Source organism: Aotus nancymaae, unplaced genomic scaffold (genome assembly GCF_030222135.1).
Source record: "Aotus nancymaae isolate 86718 unplaced genomic scaffold, 86718_ANA_hifiasm-v0.15.2.pri h1tg000003l, whole genome shotgun sequence".
NCBI classification, from domain to species: domain Eukaryota; kingdom Metazoa; phylum Chordata; class Mammalia; order Primates; family Aotidae; genus Aotus; species Aotus nancymaae.
Genome location: NW_026988414.1, coordinates 19,719,526 through 19,740,289, shown reverse-complemented (window position 1 = coordinate 19,740,289; position 20,764 = coordinate 19,719,526). Strand labels below are relative to the sequence as shown.

General features: G+C 42.6%; 1 protein-coding gene across 6 annotated transcripts in view; it reads right to left on the bottom strand.

Moving 5' to 3' along the window:
* Positions 1-1,814: 1,814 nt before the first annotated feature.
* SUSD1 (sushi domain containing 1) overlaps positions 1,815-20,764 on the bottom strand; it is a 149,267-nt gene continuing 130,317 nt past the window's right edge. For 4 of the 6 annotated variants that reach the window (XM_064378928.1, XM_012461829.3, XM_064378932.1 and 1 more), the window contains 3 exons: positions 16,470-16,509; positions 5,497-5,590; positions 1,815-5,123 (listed from right to left, as the gene is read on the bottom strand). In XM_064378928.1, coding sequence (XP_064234998.1) covers position 5,123; positions 5,497-5,590; positions 16,470-16,509 — 135 coding nt within the window. In that variant the 3' untranslated portion in view covers positions 1,815-5,122. Of the gene's footprint in view, positions 5,124-5,496; positions 5,591-16,469; positions 16,510-19,870; positions 20,371-20,764 lie in introns of those variants that run through there. The other 2 variants (XM_064378930.1, XM_064378931.1) reach the window with 2 other exon arrangements.

Sequence of the window (20,764 nt, the reverse complement as noted above, 5' to 3'; positions counted from 1 at the left end):
TGGAGTTCTTACCACCTCTGGAAGCTTTGAATCTGCTCAATGTCTCCTTACTTGCCAAGCCCACCAAGACTCAAGATGGCCAATCCCAGGAACTAAAGCACAGAGCTAACCATTTAGGTCCACACACTAGGTTCTCCTCCATCTGGAGAGGAAGACTTTTGCAGACCAAGCTCATAAATTCTGAATCCTGCTAACCCCAAGGCTAGGGGATGGGACACATGCCCATGGACCCAAAGAAACGGTGCCCTTCCCCTCCCCCAAATCTCTGTGCTGAGTACATCTGGTCAAAGATGAGAAAGTCAACTTACAAACCCAGTGTGCAACGGCTTCTGGCAGCTTCAGCACCACATAGTAGAGGGTCCGTAGGTCCCTCAGTGCAAGCCTGGAAAGAGGAGCTTCAAAGAGATCTCCACTCAGAGAATATGATTTGTATATTGTACAGCATCAGAGGACACAGGGCCTTATATCTGATTCTAAGGATAAGAAACCCAAGGGTCAAGAGGAGGAGGCTGCCAGCATAGTGGCAGGGCAAACAAAAAGAAGCAAGCTCCATTTCCACCAGTCAGAGGACAAAGGCTCTAACAGGTAAAAAAACTGAAGTCTGTGGCTGGAGCCAGCAGTGATGGCAGGATAATCCTCTGCTATGCCAAAAATCTGTGAGTTTCCATGGGTCAAGCAGACACTCCAGGAAGTAATTGTGCTGGAGAAGCCATCTTGATGTGATTTCCCAAAAAAGGCAGACTGGCAGAGCAAAAATACTCCTGTGCTTTCAGGGACTGGAGCTGAGATGGAAGTCAAGAGTTCAGAATAACAAAATATAAAATAGCTAGACAAACACAACAGCATATACATATGAATGACCTTGTAAGTTACAAACTAGAATACTCAGGCCAGCCTCTGTAATCCCAGCACTTTGGGAGGTGGAGGCAGGAGGATCACTTGAGGTCAGACCAGCTTAGCCAACAGGGGGAAATGCCCCTCTCTGCTAAAAATACAAAAATTAACCGGGTGTGGTGGCACACGCTTGGAGTTCCAGTTACTCAGGAGGATGAGGAGGGAGAATCACTTGAAGCCAGGAGGCAGAGATTGCAGTGAGCTGCAATTGAGCCACTGCACTCCAGCCTGGGCAACAGAGTGACAGAGTGATAGAGTGAGACCTTGTCCCCTCCCAAAAAAAAGGAATTAACAGGAAAATAATGGTAATTTATTCTTACTTAGTATAAAGAAACCCTAATTTAATGGTACAGTAGGTGTACCTTTAAATAGATCAGTAGTACAAAAGAAGTTCAGAAATAGACTTTAGTATATGATTCAGTATATGATTTCAAATTACTAACAGAAAAAAACAGCCAATTAATTATTTGTTTGTTTTTGGAAACAGGGTCTTGCTCTGTCACCCAGCTGGAGTACAGTGGCATGACCACGGCTCACTGCAGCCTCAACCTCCCTGGTTCAAGGAATCCTCCTGCTTTGGCCTCCTGAGTAGCTGGGACTACAGGTACTCACCACCACACCTGGCTAATTTTTGTATTTTTACTAAAGACAGGGTTTCACCATGTTGGCAAGGCTGGTCTTGAACACCTGGCCTATCCACCCACCTTGGCCTCCCAAAGGGCTGAGATTACAGGCGTGAACCACCACACCTGGCCCCTGCTAATTCTTATTTTTTGTAAAGACGGGGTGTCGCCATGTTGCCTGTGCTAGTTGGAACTCCTGACCTCAAGTGATCCTCCCACCTTAGCCTCCCAAAGTGCTGGGATTACAGGTATGAGCCACCGCTCTTGGTCTCAATGACTATTAATAGGACAACTAACCAACCATTTAGCAACGATTTTTATTTAAAAAGACTTTCCCCAGCCTTCCTCCCTATCCTAAAATAAATTTTAGATGGATTACAAATTTAAATGTTTAAAAAAATGCTGGATTATATTTAGTACCTTGAGATTAGAAGGTCCAACATAAGGGAAAAGACTGACAAATTTTGACCATATGAATTTAAAATTTTTGTGTGGCAAAATATAATACAAACAAGGTTTAAAAAAAAACAAGGTTATTGTTTCTAGAAATTACAAATCACAAAAATTGTTTACAAAATATATGACAGTTAGAAATTTAAATTACTAAAATATAAAGAGCTTTTTCAAATCAATGAAAGACAAACAGGCCAAGTACTGAGAAAAAGACAACTCACAAAGAATTACAATTGGCCAATCAACAAGCAAAATAATCAGAGAGATGCAGACAAAACACTGAACATCCTTCTTCACATAGCAGATTAATCAAGATTAATAATACAACAGCACTCAGTAGCACTGAGGCTTTCTGCTGGTGAGAGTGTAAACCGGTATAAATTTTTGTGTGAAACTCTTCCAGCAATCTCCACTCCAATGTAAAGTGTACATAGTTTCTATTCCAACAATTTCACTTCCAGGAATGTGGCCTAAGTGATAATTGCATACCTTTATACAGACTTGTATAAGGACAATAAACGTGAAAATATTCTAAGTGCACAACAGAGTATTGGTTAAATGAATTATGGTACAAACTTATAATGCAGTCATGAGTGACAGGAAAGAATGTAGCCAGGAAATGTTGATGAGTGAAAGAATCATGTTACAAAATCACACACAATTTGACTCCATTCGGGTAACCCTGAGTTGAGTTTGACTCTATTTTGGTAACCCTGAGTTGAGCCCAAAAAGTATGAACCTAGATGTGCAGCCCCTCCCTACACCGCCACACAGACACTTCACCACCACCACCAAAATGATTCACTCTCTCTGAAACAAGAGCACCCACTGCCTTTTCAATTGACTTGCTTCATTGGATCACCCTCGCACAAACTGGGGCACAGAAAAGGCCACACTCTCCCTCCCCAGAAGCAGACACCGCTTTGTTGGTTCAGTCTAACCAACAAAGGATGTGGTAGGCAAAAAGTTCTTACAATGCTATTTGATTGACTTCTATGAGACCGTTGCATTCCCCTTAGAAGAACAGAATGGGAAAACAGAAGGTTTAGAAAATCAAAATGTGAGATCAGCAATGAAAAGGAGCATTGAGTATTCTTTTTATTTCCTTTAAAAATCAATTTAAATATTAACTTTATTCCAAGCTAATGTGAAATTTCAAGATAATCACTTCTGCTCTGATCTTACCTTAAGCACCGCACTGCAATTTCAGGTCTTGAGTCAGAGAACAGACTATTACCTCTTCCCCCTTTAACCTCCATCTATTTGCTTGGTTGTTTGTGGTTGCTTCTAGAAGGGATGGGTGAAGGTGCCTTACAGTGAAAAGGCAGGTATACCTACACAGAAAATTTGGAAATTCAAAGGCCTGAAATTCCTGGGAACCAAAAAGGCTGCCCAAAGATTAGTTCCATAGCTAGCTCAAGGGCTTTCAAATGCTAGAAAAGAGAACTACTTCAGCCAGAAGACTTGGCCCCACAATTCAAGTAATAACACTGAGCAATTCTGTGTTCTAATTTGCAGCAGTTAGAGGAAATGCTAAAGTCCACATTTTTGCTTTTTTAGTAAATTTTTTTGGAGACAGGATCTCACTCTGTCACCCAGGCTGGAGTGCAGTGGTGTGACCATGGCTCAATGCAACCTCAAACTCCTGGGCCAAAGTGATCCTCCTGCCTCCACCTCCTGAGTAGCTGAGACTACAAGTGCACGCCACCATCCCCAGCTAATTAAAAACAATTTTTTTTGCAGAGATGGGGTCTCGCTGTGTTGCCAGGGCTGGTCTTGAAGGCCCTTCTGGGTACAATGCAGAAAATAGTTCCTCTTCAAAGGTTTCAGTTTCTAGTTTCTAGTTCTTTGTTCTATTCTAAAAAGTAATCTTACCCATTCATCTATCAGCCTCCTTGTCTCTGCTGTGAATAAACATGCCTAAGCATTTCCCATCACCTATGTACCTGTCCTTCCTGTCAAAAGCCCACCCTTGCCTCCTTTGATGATGTCAACAATAGCAATCAGAATTAACCTAAATTGTGCAGTCCGACCCCAGCTCACAGGAGGAGGACACGAGAGCAAAGTCTGCATTAAAGATAAAAACTCTTGCCCTCCTTTGTTCTGAGTGATAATCCCTTGCCTCTGCCTTGCATGCAAGAAGTACCCTTCTATAGAAGCAAATTGCCTTGCTGAGAAAGCTTTTGCCTAAGTGTTAGTTCCACTTTGCGGCACCAAGCACTTTTACTTCTAACAACAGTCATGGTTACTGAAGTTTAGATAAAAAAAGTGTCACCCCCCTATGGCAGCCCTCCCCTGAAACACATGTAGACTCTAGTCTGGCCATGGGCGCAATACTGTTTTAAGCCACTCTTACTACACTCCCACCAAATCCCAGTTTCCAACAGGGGGCACAGAGCATTTTTAGAAGATGCTTAGTAACAAAATAATTAACCAAGGAAAGAACAATCTTAGTTACAGGATATTTTTACTGGAATTCAGACACTAATTTTGAATATAGGACAATTGGAATTATATCAAAGCAACGCTGCCTAACAGACACAGCAGGAAACTTATTGGCACGGCCAGACTGGTATATTTTCTCATTAGGATATCAACTAATTGTAGGAAAAGAACTGTTTCTAAAGTGCTTGAAACGTTTGTCTACATGACTGCGCTCTTTTTCAATGACCTCCTTCATAAAGTCAAACTCTCTCCCAAACTTAAGCCTGTCTCACTGCATATTGTAAAGAATGGATTCTGAATGAATTAACAGAGATGCTTATATAGGAGGTTGCAGAGATTCTCTTGCAATCAACGTCTAGAGGAGCTGACCCTCAGGCATCACTCGGAGGATGTCCCAGCCAAGATCCACAGATCTGTAGCCTTTGGTCGATAACACACTGTACCTCAGGAGTCTCAAGTTCATTGCACAAAACTAGTCCCATAGTAGGGAACACTCAGTATTCCTGAGTTTTCTGCTTTTGGGGGACCCCACAGGGAGAGCCACCATCTTGATCCAGGAATGGGGCCAAGCTGGGAATGGAGAAAGTTGCAGGCCCACATGCTCCCTGGATAGAAGTCACACGGGGCCTCTGTGCAGGCACCTGAGAAGCTGTCAGAACACCTGCCCCAGCAGCAGTGCATCCTCCCCACGCAGTGTCCATCTGCAATCTAGACACGGAGGAGGGAAAGAAAAGAGACAAATATGAACACACTTTGGTTTTCCCACTGAGCATCTCTACGCACAGCTCACATGCACACTCATGGGAGGAGGCAAGGGGAAGCAGCACAGAAGCTCAGCCACCCCTCTGTGTGTGGCCAGGGCAGCCATCACTGGTCCTGCTCTTTTCCTGGGAAGGCATCCCCTGTGCTCCCTGGAGGTACAGGGTTAGCCATGCCTTTACCACTGAGTGTGCTCTGCTGAGCCTAGGACAACTTCCACCCACATCCCTTTTGACTCCCCTCATCCCCAGCTGTTCTTCATGACTCGAATCCATCCTCCCCTCCATTCCACTCATTTCTCAAAAATGATACCCTCACATACCACACCGCTGAGAAGGAGAGGAATGCGAGAATGATCACAACAGCCATGGAGCCCAGTCCAACACCCACCATCTGCAGCAGGGTGAGTGACGAATCTGTGGGACAAAACCACATGCTGAGCCCAGAGTGCATGTCATCACCACCTCCCAGGAGGCACACACCCCACTGTGCTCATTCCATTTTAACCCAGAGCTTGGCCCCATTTAACAAAGAATTCCAAGAATGCCCAGCGTGCCTGTGTGTCCCCTGAGTTGGCCCTGTGGATATGCAGCCTCAGGAAATTACAGTTACAGGGTATTTCTGAAAAGGAAGTGTAAAGCTAGACCATATTAAAGTTACAAGACAGAAAAAAACTGATCTTGTTGAGCACACAAATACTACGCAACTTGCTAGGTTTTTGTTGGTTCTTTCTCAAGTCAATTACATGTGATAGATTTTTATGGGGCATTTTCTTTTGCATGGAGGGAGAAGTCATTATGACATTATTTGAATTTGGGTTCCAAAACTGATAGCCCTGATGGTCAGTTATAGCAAAGGAATATCCTTTGTTGAGTCACCTGTTTGTCACCTGACTCACCTTTGTTGAGTCATCTGTCATTTTCTCTATACCTCAACAAGGATCGAACCTCCCTGCTCTGCTCAGCAGGTTTACTGAGAGGATAAAATAAGAAAATTGATGTAAAAGTACTTTGAAAGACATACCTTCTGTTTTGGGACCATCACGTGCCAACTCCAGGGAGTGAGATACTCAATTATAAACTAAAAAACACCCACATCTGAGTTGCACATTTGGGCCAAGTGACTGACTTAGGGCATCATGTTCTAGATTAGAGCAAAAATTTCATTTTAATTTGCAAACACTTATTTAGCATTTACTATGTGCCATACACTGTTCTAAGCACCTCACACATATTAACTCAGTCTCCTAACCAGCCTTTACATTGGGTACTATTATTATTCCCTTAAGGAACCAAGGTGGGGAGTGGTTAAGTACAGCTCAGGTCTTTACAGCCAGGTTAAAAGCAGTGCATTTCTATTGGAAACTCTGTACAGTGCCTGGCACTAGTAAGAGGAGCCATAGAATACACCTTGTGTTAAACAGCCCTGCAGAACTTGAAACCGCCTTTGCAAAAATTATAACAGTGAAAGAGATCTGACCTAACTGACTCCATCTTGCTTCTAACCTCCAAGCTGTCCTTGCCCAAGGACATCTTGCTTCTAACCAAGCTGTCCTTGCCCAAGGACATCTCCAAGCCCATCTTGCTTCTAACCTCCAAGCTGTTCATTCCTGGGCGTAGGCTGAACTAACTTTGGGAGGAACTCAGTTTATAGGGTTTTTTTGTTTTTTGTTTGTTTGTTTGTTTGTTTTTTGGGATGGAGTCTCACTCTGTTGCCCAGGCTGGAGTGCAGTGGTGCGATCTCGGCTCACTACAAGCTCTGCCTCCTGGGTACAAGAGATTCTCCTGCCTCAGCCTCCTGAGTAGCTGTGACTACAGGCGCACACCACCCTGGCTGACTAGTTTTTGTCTTTACAGTAGAGATGGGGTTTCACCATATTGGTCACACTGGTTTTGAACTCCTGACCTCATGATCAGCCCACCTCAGCTTCCCAAAGTGCTGGGATCACAGGTGTGAGCCACTGCACCCGGCCTATAGTTTAACTTTGAAACAAAGATGATAACAGCCCTTTCCCAAAACAAACCCTCTTCCTGCCTGGGGACTAGACTGCCTTTGCAGAACTAACAAATTAGCCATGAGATTAGACATTACGGTTTAAGAGTCCTGCAGCTGGAGGCTGCAAGATTCTGAACCTCTCAAATTGCTCCTGGGGATAACATCACTATTGTAAAACCTATCAGTGCTTGAGATACTTTGCAGACCCTGGATCAGATGGCAGGACCCAGATTCATAAACTGGCTCATCTGATCTTGTGGTCCCCACCCAGGAACTGACTCAATGCAAGAGGACACCTTCCACTCTCTATGATTTCATCTCCAACCCAACCAATCAGCACTCCTGATTCACTGGTTCCCTACCCCCTACCCACTAAGTTATCCTTAAAACCCGATCCGGAGTTTTCAGGGAGACTGATTTGAGTCGTAATAAAACTCCAGTGTCCCATACAGCTGGTTCTGTGTGAATTAAACTCTTTATTGCAATTCCTCTGTCTTGATAAATCGGCTCTGTCTAGGCAGCAGGCAAGCAGAACCAAACGGGCAGTTACTAATTCTCAAAAAGTGCTGCCAAGAGTCTTTCTAGAAAACATGGCATATCTTATTTGGTTGCTTTTAGTCTTTAGAAGAAAAATGGCCTTGGTACTTTAAGACATTAGATTACTTATTTTATTTTTATTTATTATTATTATTTTTTGAGACAGAGTCTTGCTTTGTTGCCCAGGCTGTAGTGCAGTGGGATGATCTCAGCTCACTGCAACTTCCACCTTCCAGATTCAAGTGATTCTCCTGCCTCAGTCTCCCTAATACCTGGAATTACAGGTATGTTCCACCATGCCCAGCTAAGTTTTGCATTTTAGTAGAGACAGGGCTTTGCCATGTTGGCCAGGCTGGTCTCAAACTCTTGACCTCAGGTGATCTGCCCACCTTAGCCTCCCAAAGTGCTGGAATTACAGGCATGAGCCACTGTGCCCAGCCAAGAAGCTAAATTATAAAATGAAAGGAGAAACTGTGATTAAGTGAAGAATTAGCAAAGAAAAAAATACTAGGAGAGTGACTTGAATTGCAAGATGTAAAACAGTGCAGTATTAGTATAAAAATAAATATATTGCAACAAAATAGCCTAGAAAAAAATCCAAGTATATCAAATACTTTCAAAGCTTGAATACTGGAGTCAGATGTCCAAGTCTTTATCTGAACACCACCACTGCCTGTGTGACTCTGTCCAACCTATGCGTCCATTCTGTGCCTCAGTCTCCACGCTGAGGGATGCTGTAACAACATGGGCATTATAGCAATACTACCCACTGCTAGGTAGTGTGAGAAATCAATGAGTTAGGGCAGGCTAACACAGTGCCTGGCACAGAATAAGCAATAAGCAAATGTTAGCTATTGTTAATTATTGTCTTTTGTTGTTGTTGTTGTTTTGATACTGTTTCAGATCATTGGGGAAATGATAAATTATTCATAACTAGTGCTGAGAAAATTGGCTAACCATTGAGAATCAATTAATTTTGATCACTAGAGCTTATACCATATATAAAATAAAATCCAGATGGATTAAAGACTTAAACTGAAACCTAAAAGGATCAGGAAATGTTAGTGAATATTTACCTGGTATTAAAGGGGGTAAGAAATTTCTAAACATATTTGTTAGCACAGAAACCTTAAAATAAGAGAATGAGAGCTTTGACCACTTTAAAAAGCATGCAATTCTTATACCAAAAACTACCATAAGCAAGATTAAAAGGCAAATGGCAAACTGGGTAAAATATCTAGATAAGAAGTTAACATATAGAGAGTGTTACAAATTAATAAAGACATACCTCCATAGCAAAATGAGCCAATTCTATGAAAAGGTAAATCACATGTAAAACATGGTTACAGATGATCAATAAAACTTTGATCAAATGCTCTCTTTCAAGTAATAAAAATGCAAATTAAGGCATTAAGATCCCATCTTTGTGCATAACTCAGAAACATTTTTTTTTTAATACCATCTTTGCAGACTAATTATCTCAGTTTGTTTTGCTTTGTTTTGAAGAGAAAACACAGTTCTGGAGATGGATGGGGGAGCTGGTACTTTCCTGTACTGGTATTTCATCCCATCCAGCCAGTATGCCTTCCAACTTGCGTCATCAATTTTTTTCCTGTCTGTTTTTCCCTCTATACTTTTGCCCTCTATATATTTTAATCACCAATTGATGAACATGTTAAACTGAAGATGACTGTGGACAGAGATCCATGTCATGCATATTCTTGGGTTTGATTTCAACTCATTAATAATTGTTAATGAGTTGATGTCAACTGTGCGTAGTCATTCAGCTTGTTTGTAAGCCCACATACAGCCCACATGTCACCACATTGTCCACAAGGACATTTTTAAATGTTTGTTGAAGTCAAAATACATTATGCATGCCATATTTCCCTGTCCAATTACTGATTCCGTGCAAGAAGAAATGGAAAGCAATTGACCTAATCTGCTCTGACTCCTGGGAACTGCTGTTTCTTCTACTAGGAATACACAAGCCATCACTTGAAGACCTTGTCTTGCCTTGACTTCAAGTTACCATCATCTACACTTCCGGTGGCTCTTCCTTTGTACCAAGTTCCTTGTTCTTTGCTCATCTCTAGTCTTCTTACAGCTCTCCATTTCCTTCAATATTTCTCAAAGATCACTTGCAATGGTTTATCCATCTTATGTGAAAATTATATGAGCCTGCCAGAATGTGCTTCATCTATGTTGGAAGACTTGAACATATGTAGGGGTAGTGAGCTCTTTTCTTGCTTCTAACTATCCGCTCACAGACCAAGAGGACAGAAGCAAAGTAGCAGTTAAGGCAACTGACTTTCTCTTGACTATCCACCAGCAGGATCTACCTGGGCACAACAATTCCTTACTCTAGACATAGTATTGTAAAATAATGTTTATTTATTCAGCATAGCACATTTGGGTTTTGGCTCCAGGAATGATTCTTGCTGGTAGACCAGTTCCTGGTTATACACCATTTTGCCTACTTTGCATGTATACTCTGAAAATCTGATTCAGTCTAATCAAGAGTGCTCATGAGTGTTGCCACGCAAGCTGCCTTAGAGACTTTTCTCATTAATTCCTTACTAAGAAAATTTACAACTGGCAAATTTGAATTGTGTTTTTTATAGCCTCACCATCCTTTGGTTATCCTCCCTTTCCATGGTCTCATGCCACAGAACCATGCTTATTTTTCTTCTGAATCACTTGTAGAATTTTTTTTTTATAAACCCAAGTGAATGAATTATGTATTATATCCCCGATGAGTTACTCAATCTTGGAGAAAGTAAATCCATTAGGACTAAACTTCACCATTCTCTTTATGGTGGCTCCCTCAAGAGAGCTAGTGCTCAGGAGGAGTGATGGGGCCTTTCTGGGCTTATCTTTTACCCCTTTCCTGATAGAAATATCACAGGTGCTGAAGAGGAATTTGAAAGGTCCTATTTCTACTCTCAGACTTTGTGACAGCTTGAGGACTTCCCACGGGTGTGGACATTTTTTCATTAATATACACAGGCCTGGTCACTTCCTGGGAAAGCAGCAATTTTGTTCTCCAAATGGTAAAATAATAATAATAATAATTAGAAAAGTGACTTCTATTTACTGTGTTAAGTTTCTCTTTGCTATTCTGAATTCCATTCTGAGTAAAAGATGGCAAAGGAAATCAAAGTGGAAAACTAATTTAGAGATCGATAATGCTTGTTATTCCATTTTTATGGAATAACACTGCTGTATTCCATTTTCATTGCAGCTTAACAAATTACCATAAACTTAGGTAGCTTTATAACCATTTATTAGCTCAGAATTCTGTGGGTGGCAAATTCAGGCACATTGTGGCTCGTTCTCTGCTCAGGGCCTGTATTAGTCCCTTCTCACACTGCTATGAAGAATTACCTGAGACTGGGTAATTTAAAAGAAAAAAGGTTTAATTGACTCACAGTTCCACAGGCTGTACAGGAGGCAATGCTATGGAGGCCCCGAGAAACGTTCAATCATGGCAGAAGAGGAAGGGGAAGCAGGCACAGTCTTCACATGGCCACAGCAGGAGAGAGAACAGTGAAGGGGGAAGTGCTACACACGTTCAAACAATCGGATCTCATGAGAACTCTATCATGAGAAGAGCAAGGGGTAGGTAGACCATTCCCATGATTTGGTCATTGCCCACCAGGCCCCTCCTTCGATACATGGGGATTAAAATTCAACATGAGATTTGGGTGAGGACACAGAGCCAAACCATATTAGGGCCTTAGAAGGCTGGAATCAAGGTCTCAGGTGGACTGCATTTCCTTCCAAGCTCATTCAGGTCATTGGTTAAATTCAGTTCCTTGCTGCTATGGTTTGAGTTTATCCCCTCTGAAACTCACTTGAAATTTAATCCTCATTGTGGTAGTGTCAGGAGGTGGGGCCGAGTGGGAGCTGTTTGGGTCATGGGGTTGGAGCCCTCATGAACAGATTAATGACCTTCCTGAGAGGTGAGTGAGTTCTTCCTCTGGAGGGTCTGTATTACCAGGGATCTGCTTGTTATAAAATCAAGTCAACTTCCTAGACTGTTTCTTGCTTCCTGTGTCATGATGTGATCTCTTTGTATATACCCGCTGGCTTTTCCACTTCTCTGCCATTGGCCTGACCCAGCATGTAGCCCTCACCAGAAGCAGGCCAGATGCAGCACTATGCTCTTGAACTTCCCAGCCTAAGGACTCATGAGCTAAATCAACCTGTTTTCTTTATAAATTACCCAGCCTCCAGCATCATGTTATAGCAACACAAAACAGACACTTGCGGTTGTAGGACTAGGGTCCCCATTTTCTTACTGGCTGCAGCCAGGCCATGCTCAGCTCCTACTGTTAAGCTGCACTCCTTGCCATGTGGACCCCTCCATCTTCAAGCTGGCAGGAGAATTTCCCTATGTCAAATCCATCGCATTCTTTGAAGTCCCAACTCTCCCTATCTCTAACTTCTAACCAGATTTAAAGAGCTCCTGTGGTTAGGTCAGGCCCGTCTGGATAATCTCCCTATTTGGGAGCTTAATTACATCTCCAAAATCCCTTAACAACGATAGCTAGAACAGTCTTTGAATGAATAACTGAGAGAAGGTAGACGTACACCAAAGACCAGGGATTTGGGAACCATCTTAGAATTCTTCCATCACAACTGTAAAAGTTTAAAATGATTGTGTGCATGAATATATGTACGTATATAGTAAATACATATGTATACATACATACCAGGTTTATATCTTGATGTAAGTCTTCTTTGGCTTATTTAATTTGATAACTATGCTTCATTTCCCATAAAACTAACCACTGGGTCCTCAGTAATCATTCAGCCCAATTCAATGCCTTCTGATTGAATACCCAATGCATGTCTGGCTCTGTTCCTGCTCTTCAAATGCCCTTCAAGAGTGTGAAATCTAGTAGTAGAAGACAAAACAAGTGCACACCCATTGCTCTAAAATATAGCAGAATAGCCCAAGAGGGGCAGAGCCTGTCCTGTTAAGGAGATTTAAAAAGCTTCAGGGAGGAAAGGACATCTGACTTTAATCTTGAAGAACAGATGAGATTGTAACAAGCAGAGATTCACAAGTAGGTGATTGCAAAATCCAGATAGAAGTCGTCAAGTAATTATATGAGCAAGGACATTAAGAAGAGAAAATATGGGCCAGAAAACAGCTGGCCCATCTGTTTGAATGGAGAAGAATAACAGATGAGATTAGAAGGGTATGTTTGTGTCAAACAGGACTTGGAAGCCAAATTGAAAAATAATGGAGGTTCACGGAAATGGAGGAAACAACAAAATTAGTGCTGCAGAGGAAAATCCTGAACTCTTTTTTTTTTTTTTTTTTTGAGACGGAGTCTCCTCTGTTGCCCAGGCTGGAGTGCAGTGGCGCAATTGGCTCACTGCAACCTCTGCCTCCCAGGTTCAAGAAATTCTCTGCCTCAGCCTCTCAAGTAGCTGGGATTACAGGTGCCTACCACCACACCTGGCTAATTTTTTGTATTTTTAGTAGAGACAGGGTTTCACCATCTTGGCCAGGCTAGTTTTGAACTCCTGACCTCGTGATCCACCCACCTTGACCTCTCAAAGTACTGGAATTACAGGCATGAGCTACCGCGCTCAGTCAAATCCTGAACTCTTGTGATGGGAGATGAGGAAGGAGGATTTGTCAGTCATCCACGCTACAAGTAGGAAGGCCTATGCTCAGGGAGTGAACACAGAAATGAAAATCAGAGAGGCGTGCCCAAGGTGCAAAATGTGGGTTAAAAGAGAAAGAGGAGTAGTCACGAATGACTCAGAGGTTTCATGCTTACAACTAGAGAACGTTCCCTGATTGCAGCTTATTATCACCTCACATATATCAGATGACCTTGCTTCGTGACTCAAGAAATCACAGACTCATAGGACTCTGTGGCTGGAAAGGATCTCAGAGATCTCAGAGAGAGGGTGATTGAGAACTGGCCAAGTTAAATATCATTTCAAAGACACTTGGCTGATTAAAGGAAGGACACTCAGGCAAGTAAGCAGCAGGACACTCAGGCAAGTAAGCAGCAGGACACTCAGGCAAGTAAGCTCAGGCCTCTGCAGCTTCCATCAAACCGACTGCTGGTTTCCTGGTAATCTTTACAAAGTTCTTCTAGAGGCAATATGCAAAAGGCAAATAGCATAATTTGTCACTGGGCAGAGGCCAGAACGGGGCTGAGGCTTGGCTCGCATGAACTGGCACCATTTCAGGACTAATTTAGGTCTCACTTCTTTGAAGATTGCTTTCTGAAATGGCAGTCTCCAAAATTTTTTGAAAAAGTAGACTGCCTGAGATGGGTGCACAACACAGGCAAATGTTACATGTGGATAAATATGTGCTGGAATTGCCTTCAGAATTTCCACAGAACAGTGGTTTTCCTACTATCTCCCAGAGACTTCCAGTGTTTTAATTTCAAAAACTCAAACTCTCCTTCAATATTGTTTCTTAAGCTGAGGGGAGACCAGGGCACTGCCAAAGCCACTAAGATATTTTCAAAGCAAAATCCTTCCTGTTAACTTAATCATAGCAGAATGACTGTAGCCAGCTCTTTGACAATTTCTTCTACCCAGCTTGAAGGTTTTCCAGTCATAGCAAATAGCTGTGAGTGGAGGGGACTCTGGAAGCTATTGCTTCTGTGTCTTGAAAGTGTGCACATCTTAATTCTTCTGATAAAAGCATCTCTTTTCCTCATGAGAATGCCATTCCCAACCCTAGAGCTTCAGGGGATGGACTGGCAAAATATATATATATATACACACACACACAAAATACATATATATGTATGTACATATGTATACAATATATATGCATACAAAAATATATATATGTATATTTTTTATATATATATATATATATATGAATGTTGAAATGTGTGACTGTTTCTTGTGGCCCTTATTAAAGTCCTACAAGTAAAGGGAGCTTGGCCCATCCGCACAGAGAAACTGCACAGCACCCATCTTTGCCAAGAGAGGCCCTCGCTGCCTGGTAATCAGCAATCCAAGACGGCCAACGGTCATGGCCTTGCACCCTGCTGAAAAGCCAAGTCCTCCACCCTTGTTGCAGTTGGTTTGAGCAGAGGTAAAAAGATGAAAATAAGACTAGGAGAGAAGCAGACAAACAGAAGAAGCCTAATTACCCAGGCCCCTGCACAGTATTCTCTACTTACAGGATAAAAAAAATCCCCCATTAGAAAGTGCTATCCACTGGACTCCTTAGGGAAGGAAGTTTATACCGGCACTTCCTCACCGTGCCAGCTGATTGTTGTATGCTGCTCTGAAGCAGGGGAGAGGATGTAAAGGGTTAAACTGATACTGTGGGCGAAGGGCAGAATTTCTCAGCCTGTTGCTAGGACTCATAAACCACACGGAAAAGGTCCAGATTCCAAGGTCATAAACGGGACAAGATTTCTGGTATTAGCTACAAACGAATGGAATTCCTGGGAATCAAATCCACTGGCTGCCTGCCCGTTGGTTTTAAAGAAATGTACCCTTCCTGCCAGGGAAATCCCTAGCCTGGAAAACAAAGACCTGTGATTGCTCAAACCCTAAGGCAATTTCCCCGCCTGGATAACTCTTCCAAAGCAAAGAAGGTTTAAGCTGTACAGCACTCAGTAAAGATGTTCCCCTGCATCTCTTAGGAAAGGCTTTGGAGGAAAAGAACAAGGGGTCCCATCAGGCAGACCCAAACTGACCACCCAAGTGACCCATTCTGCTGCCAGGGCAGAGGATGCTTGCTTCTCCTGGCCAGCAAGAGGTGATCATTGCTACAGCCCCCCGACCACTGTACATTACTTTACCTTTTCCTTCTTTCTAAATTAGAGTATTTATTGTGTTATTCAGTTTTCCCTCTCATATTATATACTGTGGTTTGAGGTTGGTTAAATTTGCCATTTAGTCATAGATTACTTACATAAAGCACAAGAAACACACATCTGGACTTGATCAAGAGGAACATGCAATCCCCAGGATTCCTGGTCTTGGAGCTGGATGCAGTAACAGACCCAGCTTTGAGTTGTCTTCCACTAGAGTTCCATGTGAGATTGTACATGGGATAGTTCCATTTTGTTAAGGGAAGATGTTTTTCTCAATATTATATGTGTTTGTGCACAAGCTACGTGGCCAAATGGTAGTGGACTGTTGTAGCTCTTGTATTGGTCTTTCGGCATCTTTTCCTGTGCTCCATTTCTTGCTGGGGATTTTGTCTCCCTCTCAGTTCAACCCTAGTCGTCCTATTGGTCACTCTGCTCTGCCTCCAACCAGCCATGAGGAAACCCAAGGGAGGCCAATCATCCTTGCCCTTCTCCTATTAACAGTGATTCATCCAATGGACAGTCACTAAACCTAGGAAGAAAGCATCTTTCCCTGAATTGAAAAGCTATGTGTTCCCAGTGAAATTGCAAAGCTGGGGAAGCTTGCCATCCCTCCCTCTCATATGTCTTGTAGTAGAAGGAAACGAAGCCAAGTCACGCTTAAAAACAGAACTGAAATAAGAGAAAGATAGAAAGAGAAGTCCCACTCACAGTGTTGATTCCCCAGGCCCAGTTCCCAGAGCCTTGATAGGGTAGCTCTTAATTCCATAAGCTCCCATCCACTCACCCTCCTCCCATCTTTTTCAGCTATGAAGCTTTTTGTTTAAGGTAGTATGAATTGGGTTCTGGTCACCAGTGACAATTTTAAAAACAGATCTCATCAATATGAACTTGATGCTGCAGAGAAGAAAAGACAGCATTCGTAGACAGAAAATAATTTTACCTTTCACCTGAGCCCAAACTGCACAGGAGTGTCTTCTCACCTATAAAGGAAAGCAAAGCAATGCATTTAACCAGGTGGCACACAGTGTCAGTTGAAATAACACAGTTTGGAGGCTGAAGCCCTCTGAGTTTCAGCTTTTTCAATCTCTTCATATGAACTAGATCTTTAAAGTCCAATCTAGCTCTAATATCTTGTGATATCACTAGGTGCTCAAGGGACTGGCATGGATTGCATGGACAGAAGTGACCCTACAGATCACTTCTATAGGCTTCCAATAGGTCTTGGAAAGCACACATGATAGGCCAACAACAGGAGTGGCAAAAAGGATCATTCCCCTGGCCAGCTCTGAGCAACTGGCATGGACTGCCTGGAGAACTCCGCTAAAAAGGATTCTGAGGTCACACGTTCAGAAGGTTCAGCAAGAAGTGGTGATGCATGTTACAGGCAAAGCTATGAGAAGTCCCAGTATACAATACTTCACCTATCTGGATGTCACTTGGCAATGTCAGTTACCCAAAATGTGTCCATGAACCAGGAAGAAAGGAACAGGAACATATTTGAAAGTTCATCCATAGTAGAAGAAACCTACAGATTCATTGGAATGAACACCTCTCCCCCCTGCCATTATGATATGCATATTTACCTCTTAGAAATGCTGGGGACTTGCTGTGCATAAGACTTGAAAATATTACCCAGAGGAAGCTGAATGATGAGAGTTAGAGAAGAATCCTTCCAGCTGGGCGCAGTGGCTCATGCCTGTGATCCTAGCACTTTGGGAGGCCTAGGTGGGCAGATCACCTGAGGTCAGAAGTTCAAGACCAGCCTGGCCAACATGGTGAAACCTCGTCTCTACTAAAATACAAAAATTAGCCGGGCATGATGGCAGGTGCCTGTAATACCAGCTACTTGGGAGGCTGAGACAGGAGAATCGCTTGAACCTGGGAGACAGTGGTTGCAGTGAGCCAAGATCGCATCACTGCACTTCAGCCTGGGTGGCTGAGCAAGACTCCATCTCAAAAAAAAAAAAGAGAAGAATCCTTCCAATGTCATTAGGAGATTCTCTTTCAAATGACAGCCTTGGGCATTCTGGTCTTGATTTTATTAATTTTGTTTTTAACTTAAGCTTAAAAATTCTGAGAAAAGCTGCTGGGCATAATGGCTCACATCTGTAATCTGTAATCCCAGCTTTGGGAGGCTGAGGTGGGCAGATCACCTGAGGTCAGGAGTTAGACACCAGCCTGGCCAACATGGTGAAACCCCATCTCTACTAAAATACGAAACAGCCAGGTGTGGTGGCGGGTGCCTTTAATTCCAGCTACTTGGGAGGCTGAGGCAGGAGAATTGCTTGAACTCGGGAGTCAGAGGTTGCAGTGAGCCAAGACCATGCCATTGCACTCTAGCCTGGGCAACAGAACAAGACTCCATCTCAAAAAAAAAAAAAAAAATCTGAGAAAATCTTAAAATAGCTATAAGGGTTTGAATGTTACTAACATTTGCTTTGATGCTAAGTGTAGAGATTATCAATGGAAGGTAATGTGCAAGAATAACCAGCGAAGGACATATTTCAAGGCATTGGAGAATGGAAGGGACCTCAAATAATAAGGCAGTTTGGGGGAATGGAGTATATCAAAGGAGAGAAACTGGCAGGGGCCAGGTGAAGGAGGGAGGGAGCTTATTAAACTGAAATGCCTTGATCATACTTGCATTTTATAAAACTCATGCTGGCAGTGGTATGGAGCAAGGAGATGGGTAGAATAAGAGACAGGAAGATGAGTTAGAAAAGTGATGTTCAGGTAAGAGATGACAAAGCCCAAGCAGTGCAGATGAAGGAGAGGAAAGGACGATTTTAAACAGAATTAAGGTGATAGAACTGACATGATTTGCTGATGGTCTGGATAAGAAGGTAAGCAAGAAGGAAGAGACAAGAACTATTCACAGGTTTCTGCCTTAGCACCAGGAGGCATTTTACTATTTACTAGGACAGACACACAAAGGGAAAAACAAAATGGGGGAGTTGGAAGACTCATACTCCCTGATTTCAAAATTTACTACAAAGCTACAGTAAACAAAACAATGTGGTACTGACATAAAGAACAGACATATAGACCAATGGAATAGCATAAAGAATCCAGAAATAAACCCTTGCATATATGTCAAATGATTGTTAACAAGAATGCCAGACCATTCAAAGGGGAAAAGACAGTTTTTTTCAGACTTGGCACACTGGCTCACACCTGTAATCCCAGTTCTTTGGGAGGCCTAGGTAGGAGGATCACTTGAAATCAGGAGTTTGAGACCAGCCTGGGCAACATAGGAAGACCCCATCTCTACAAATAATCTTTGAATATTAGCCAGGTGTGGTGGTGCACACCTTTAGTCCCAGCTACTTGGGAAGCTGAGGCAGGAGGATCAGGAAGATCACTTGAGCACAGGAGGTTGAGGCAGCAGTAATCCATGATTGCACCACTGCACTCCAGCCTGGGTGACAAAGTGAGACACTGTCTCAAAAAAAATTTTTTTTTTCTACAAATGGTACTGGAAAACTGGATATCTACATATAAAAGAATTAATGTGGAAATGGATCAAAAACCTAAATATAAGACCACAAACTATAAAACTCTTAGAAGACAACATAGAGTAAAAGCTTCATGAAACCGGATTTCTCAGTGACTTCTTGGAAATGGCACCAACAGGTAATAAAAGAAAAAATAGACAGACTGAATATCATCAAAATTTAAAATTTTTATGCATCTAAGAACACTATCGACAGTAAAAATGCAACCCAAAGAAGGGACGAAAATATCTGCAAATCACGTATTTCACAAGGGATTACAGTAATATCCAGAGTATATGGAGAACTCTTAAAATTTAACAAAAATAAAAACAAATAACCCATGCAAAAATGAGCAAAGGTCTTAAATAGACATTTCTCAGGCCGGGCGTGGTGGCTCACGCCTGTAATCCCAGCACTTTGGGAGGCCGAGGTGGGTGGATCACGAGGTCAAGAGATCGAGACCATCCTGGTCAACATGGTGAAACCCCGTCTCTACTAAAAATACAAAAAATTAGCTGGGCATAGTGGCGTGTGCCTGTAATCCCAGCTACTCAGGAGGCTGAGGCAGGAGAATTGCCTGAACCCAGGAGGCAGAAGTTGTGGTGAGCCGAGATCGCACCATTGCACTCCAGCCTGGGTAACAAGAGCAAAACTCCGTCTCAAAAAAAAAAAAAAAAAAAAAATAGACATTTCTCTAAAGAAGATACACAAATGGCTGATTAGCCTATGAAAAGGTGGTCAACATCACTAGTCATTAGGGAAATGCAAACCAAAACCAGAATAAGATGCCATCTCATGCTGGGAGTAGTAGCTCACACCTGTAATCCCAGCACTTCGGGAAGCCAAGGTAAGTGGATCGTTGACCCCAGGAGTTTGAGACCAGCCTGGGAAACATGGCAAAATCCTGTCTCTACAAAAAGTAGAAAAGTTAGTCGGGTGTGATGGCATGCACCTGTAGTCCCAGCTATTCAGGAGGCTGAGGTGAAAGGATCACCTGACCCTAGGGGGGGTCAAGGCTGCAGTGAGATGTGATTGAGCCAGTGCACTTCAGCCTGGGCAATAGAGTGAGACCTCATCCCCCACTTCCAAAAAACAAGGTGTCACCTTGGGGCCAGACATGGTGGCTCCTGCCTGTAATCCCAGCACTTTGGGAGGCTGAGATCAGGAGATCGAGATCAGCCTGGCCAATATGGTGAAACCCCATCTCTACTAAAAATAAAAAAAATTCACTGGGCATGGAGGCAGGTACCTGCAATCCCAGCTACTCCGGAGGCTGAGGCAGGAGAATCACTTGAACCCAGGAAATAGAGGATGCAGTGAGTTGAGGTCACACCATTGCACTCCAGCCTGGGTGACAAGAGCGAAACTTCGTCTTAGGAAAAAAAAAGATATCACCTCACATCCTATCTTATAATAGGATGTCTATTACAAGAAAAAAAACCCAGCAAGTGTTAGCAAGGACATAGACAAATTGAAACTCCTACACACTGCTGGTGGGAATGACAAATGGTAGTTCCTCAAAAAATTAAACATAGAATTATCATTTGATCAAACAATTCCACTTCCAGATATATATACAAAAGAACTGAAAGCAGGGACTCAAACAGATTTGTATACCAATGTTCATAGTAGCATTATTCACAATAGCCAAAAGGTGGAAAACATTCCATTGTTTATCCATGGATAAATGAATAAACAAACGTGGTATATTCATATAATGGAATATCATCCAGTCTAAAAA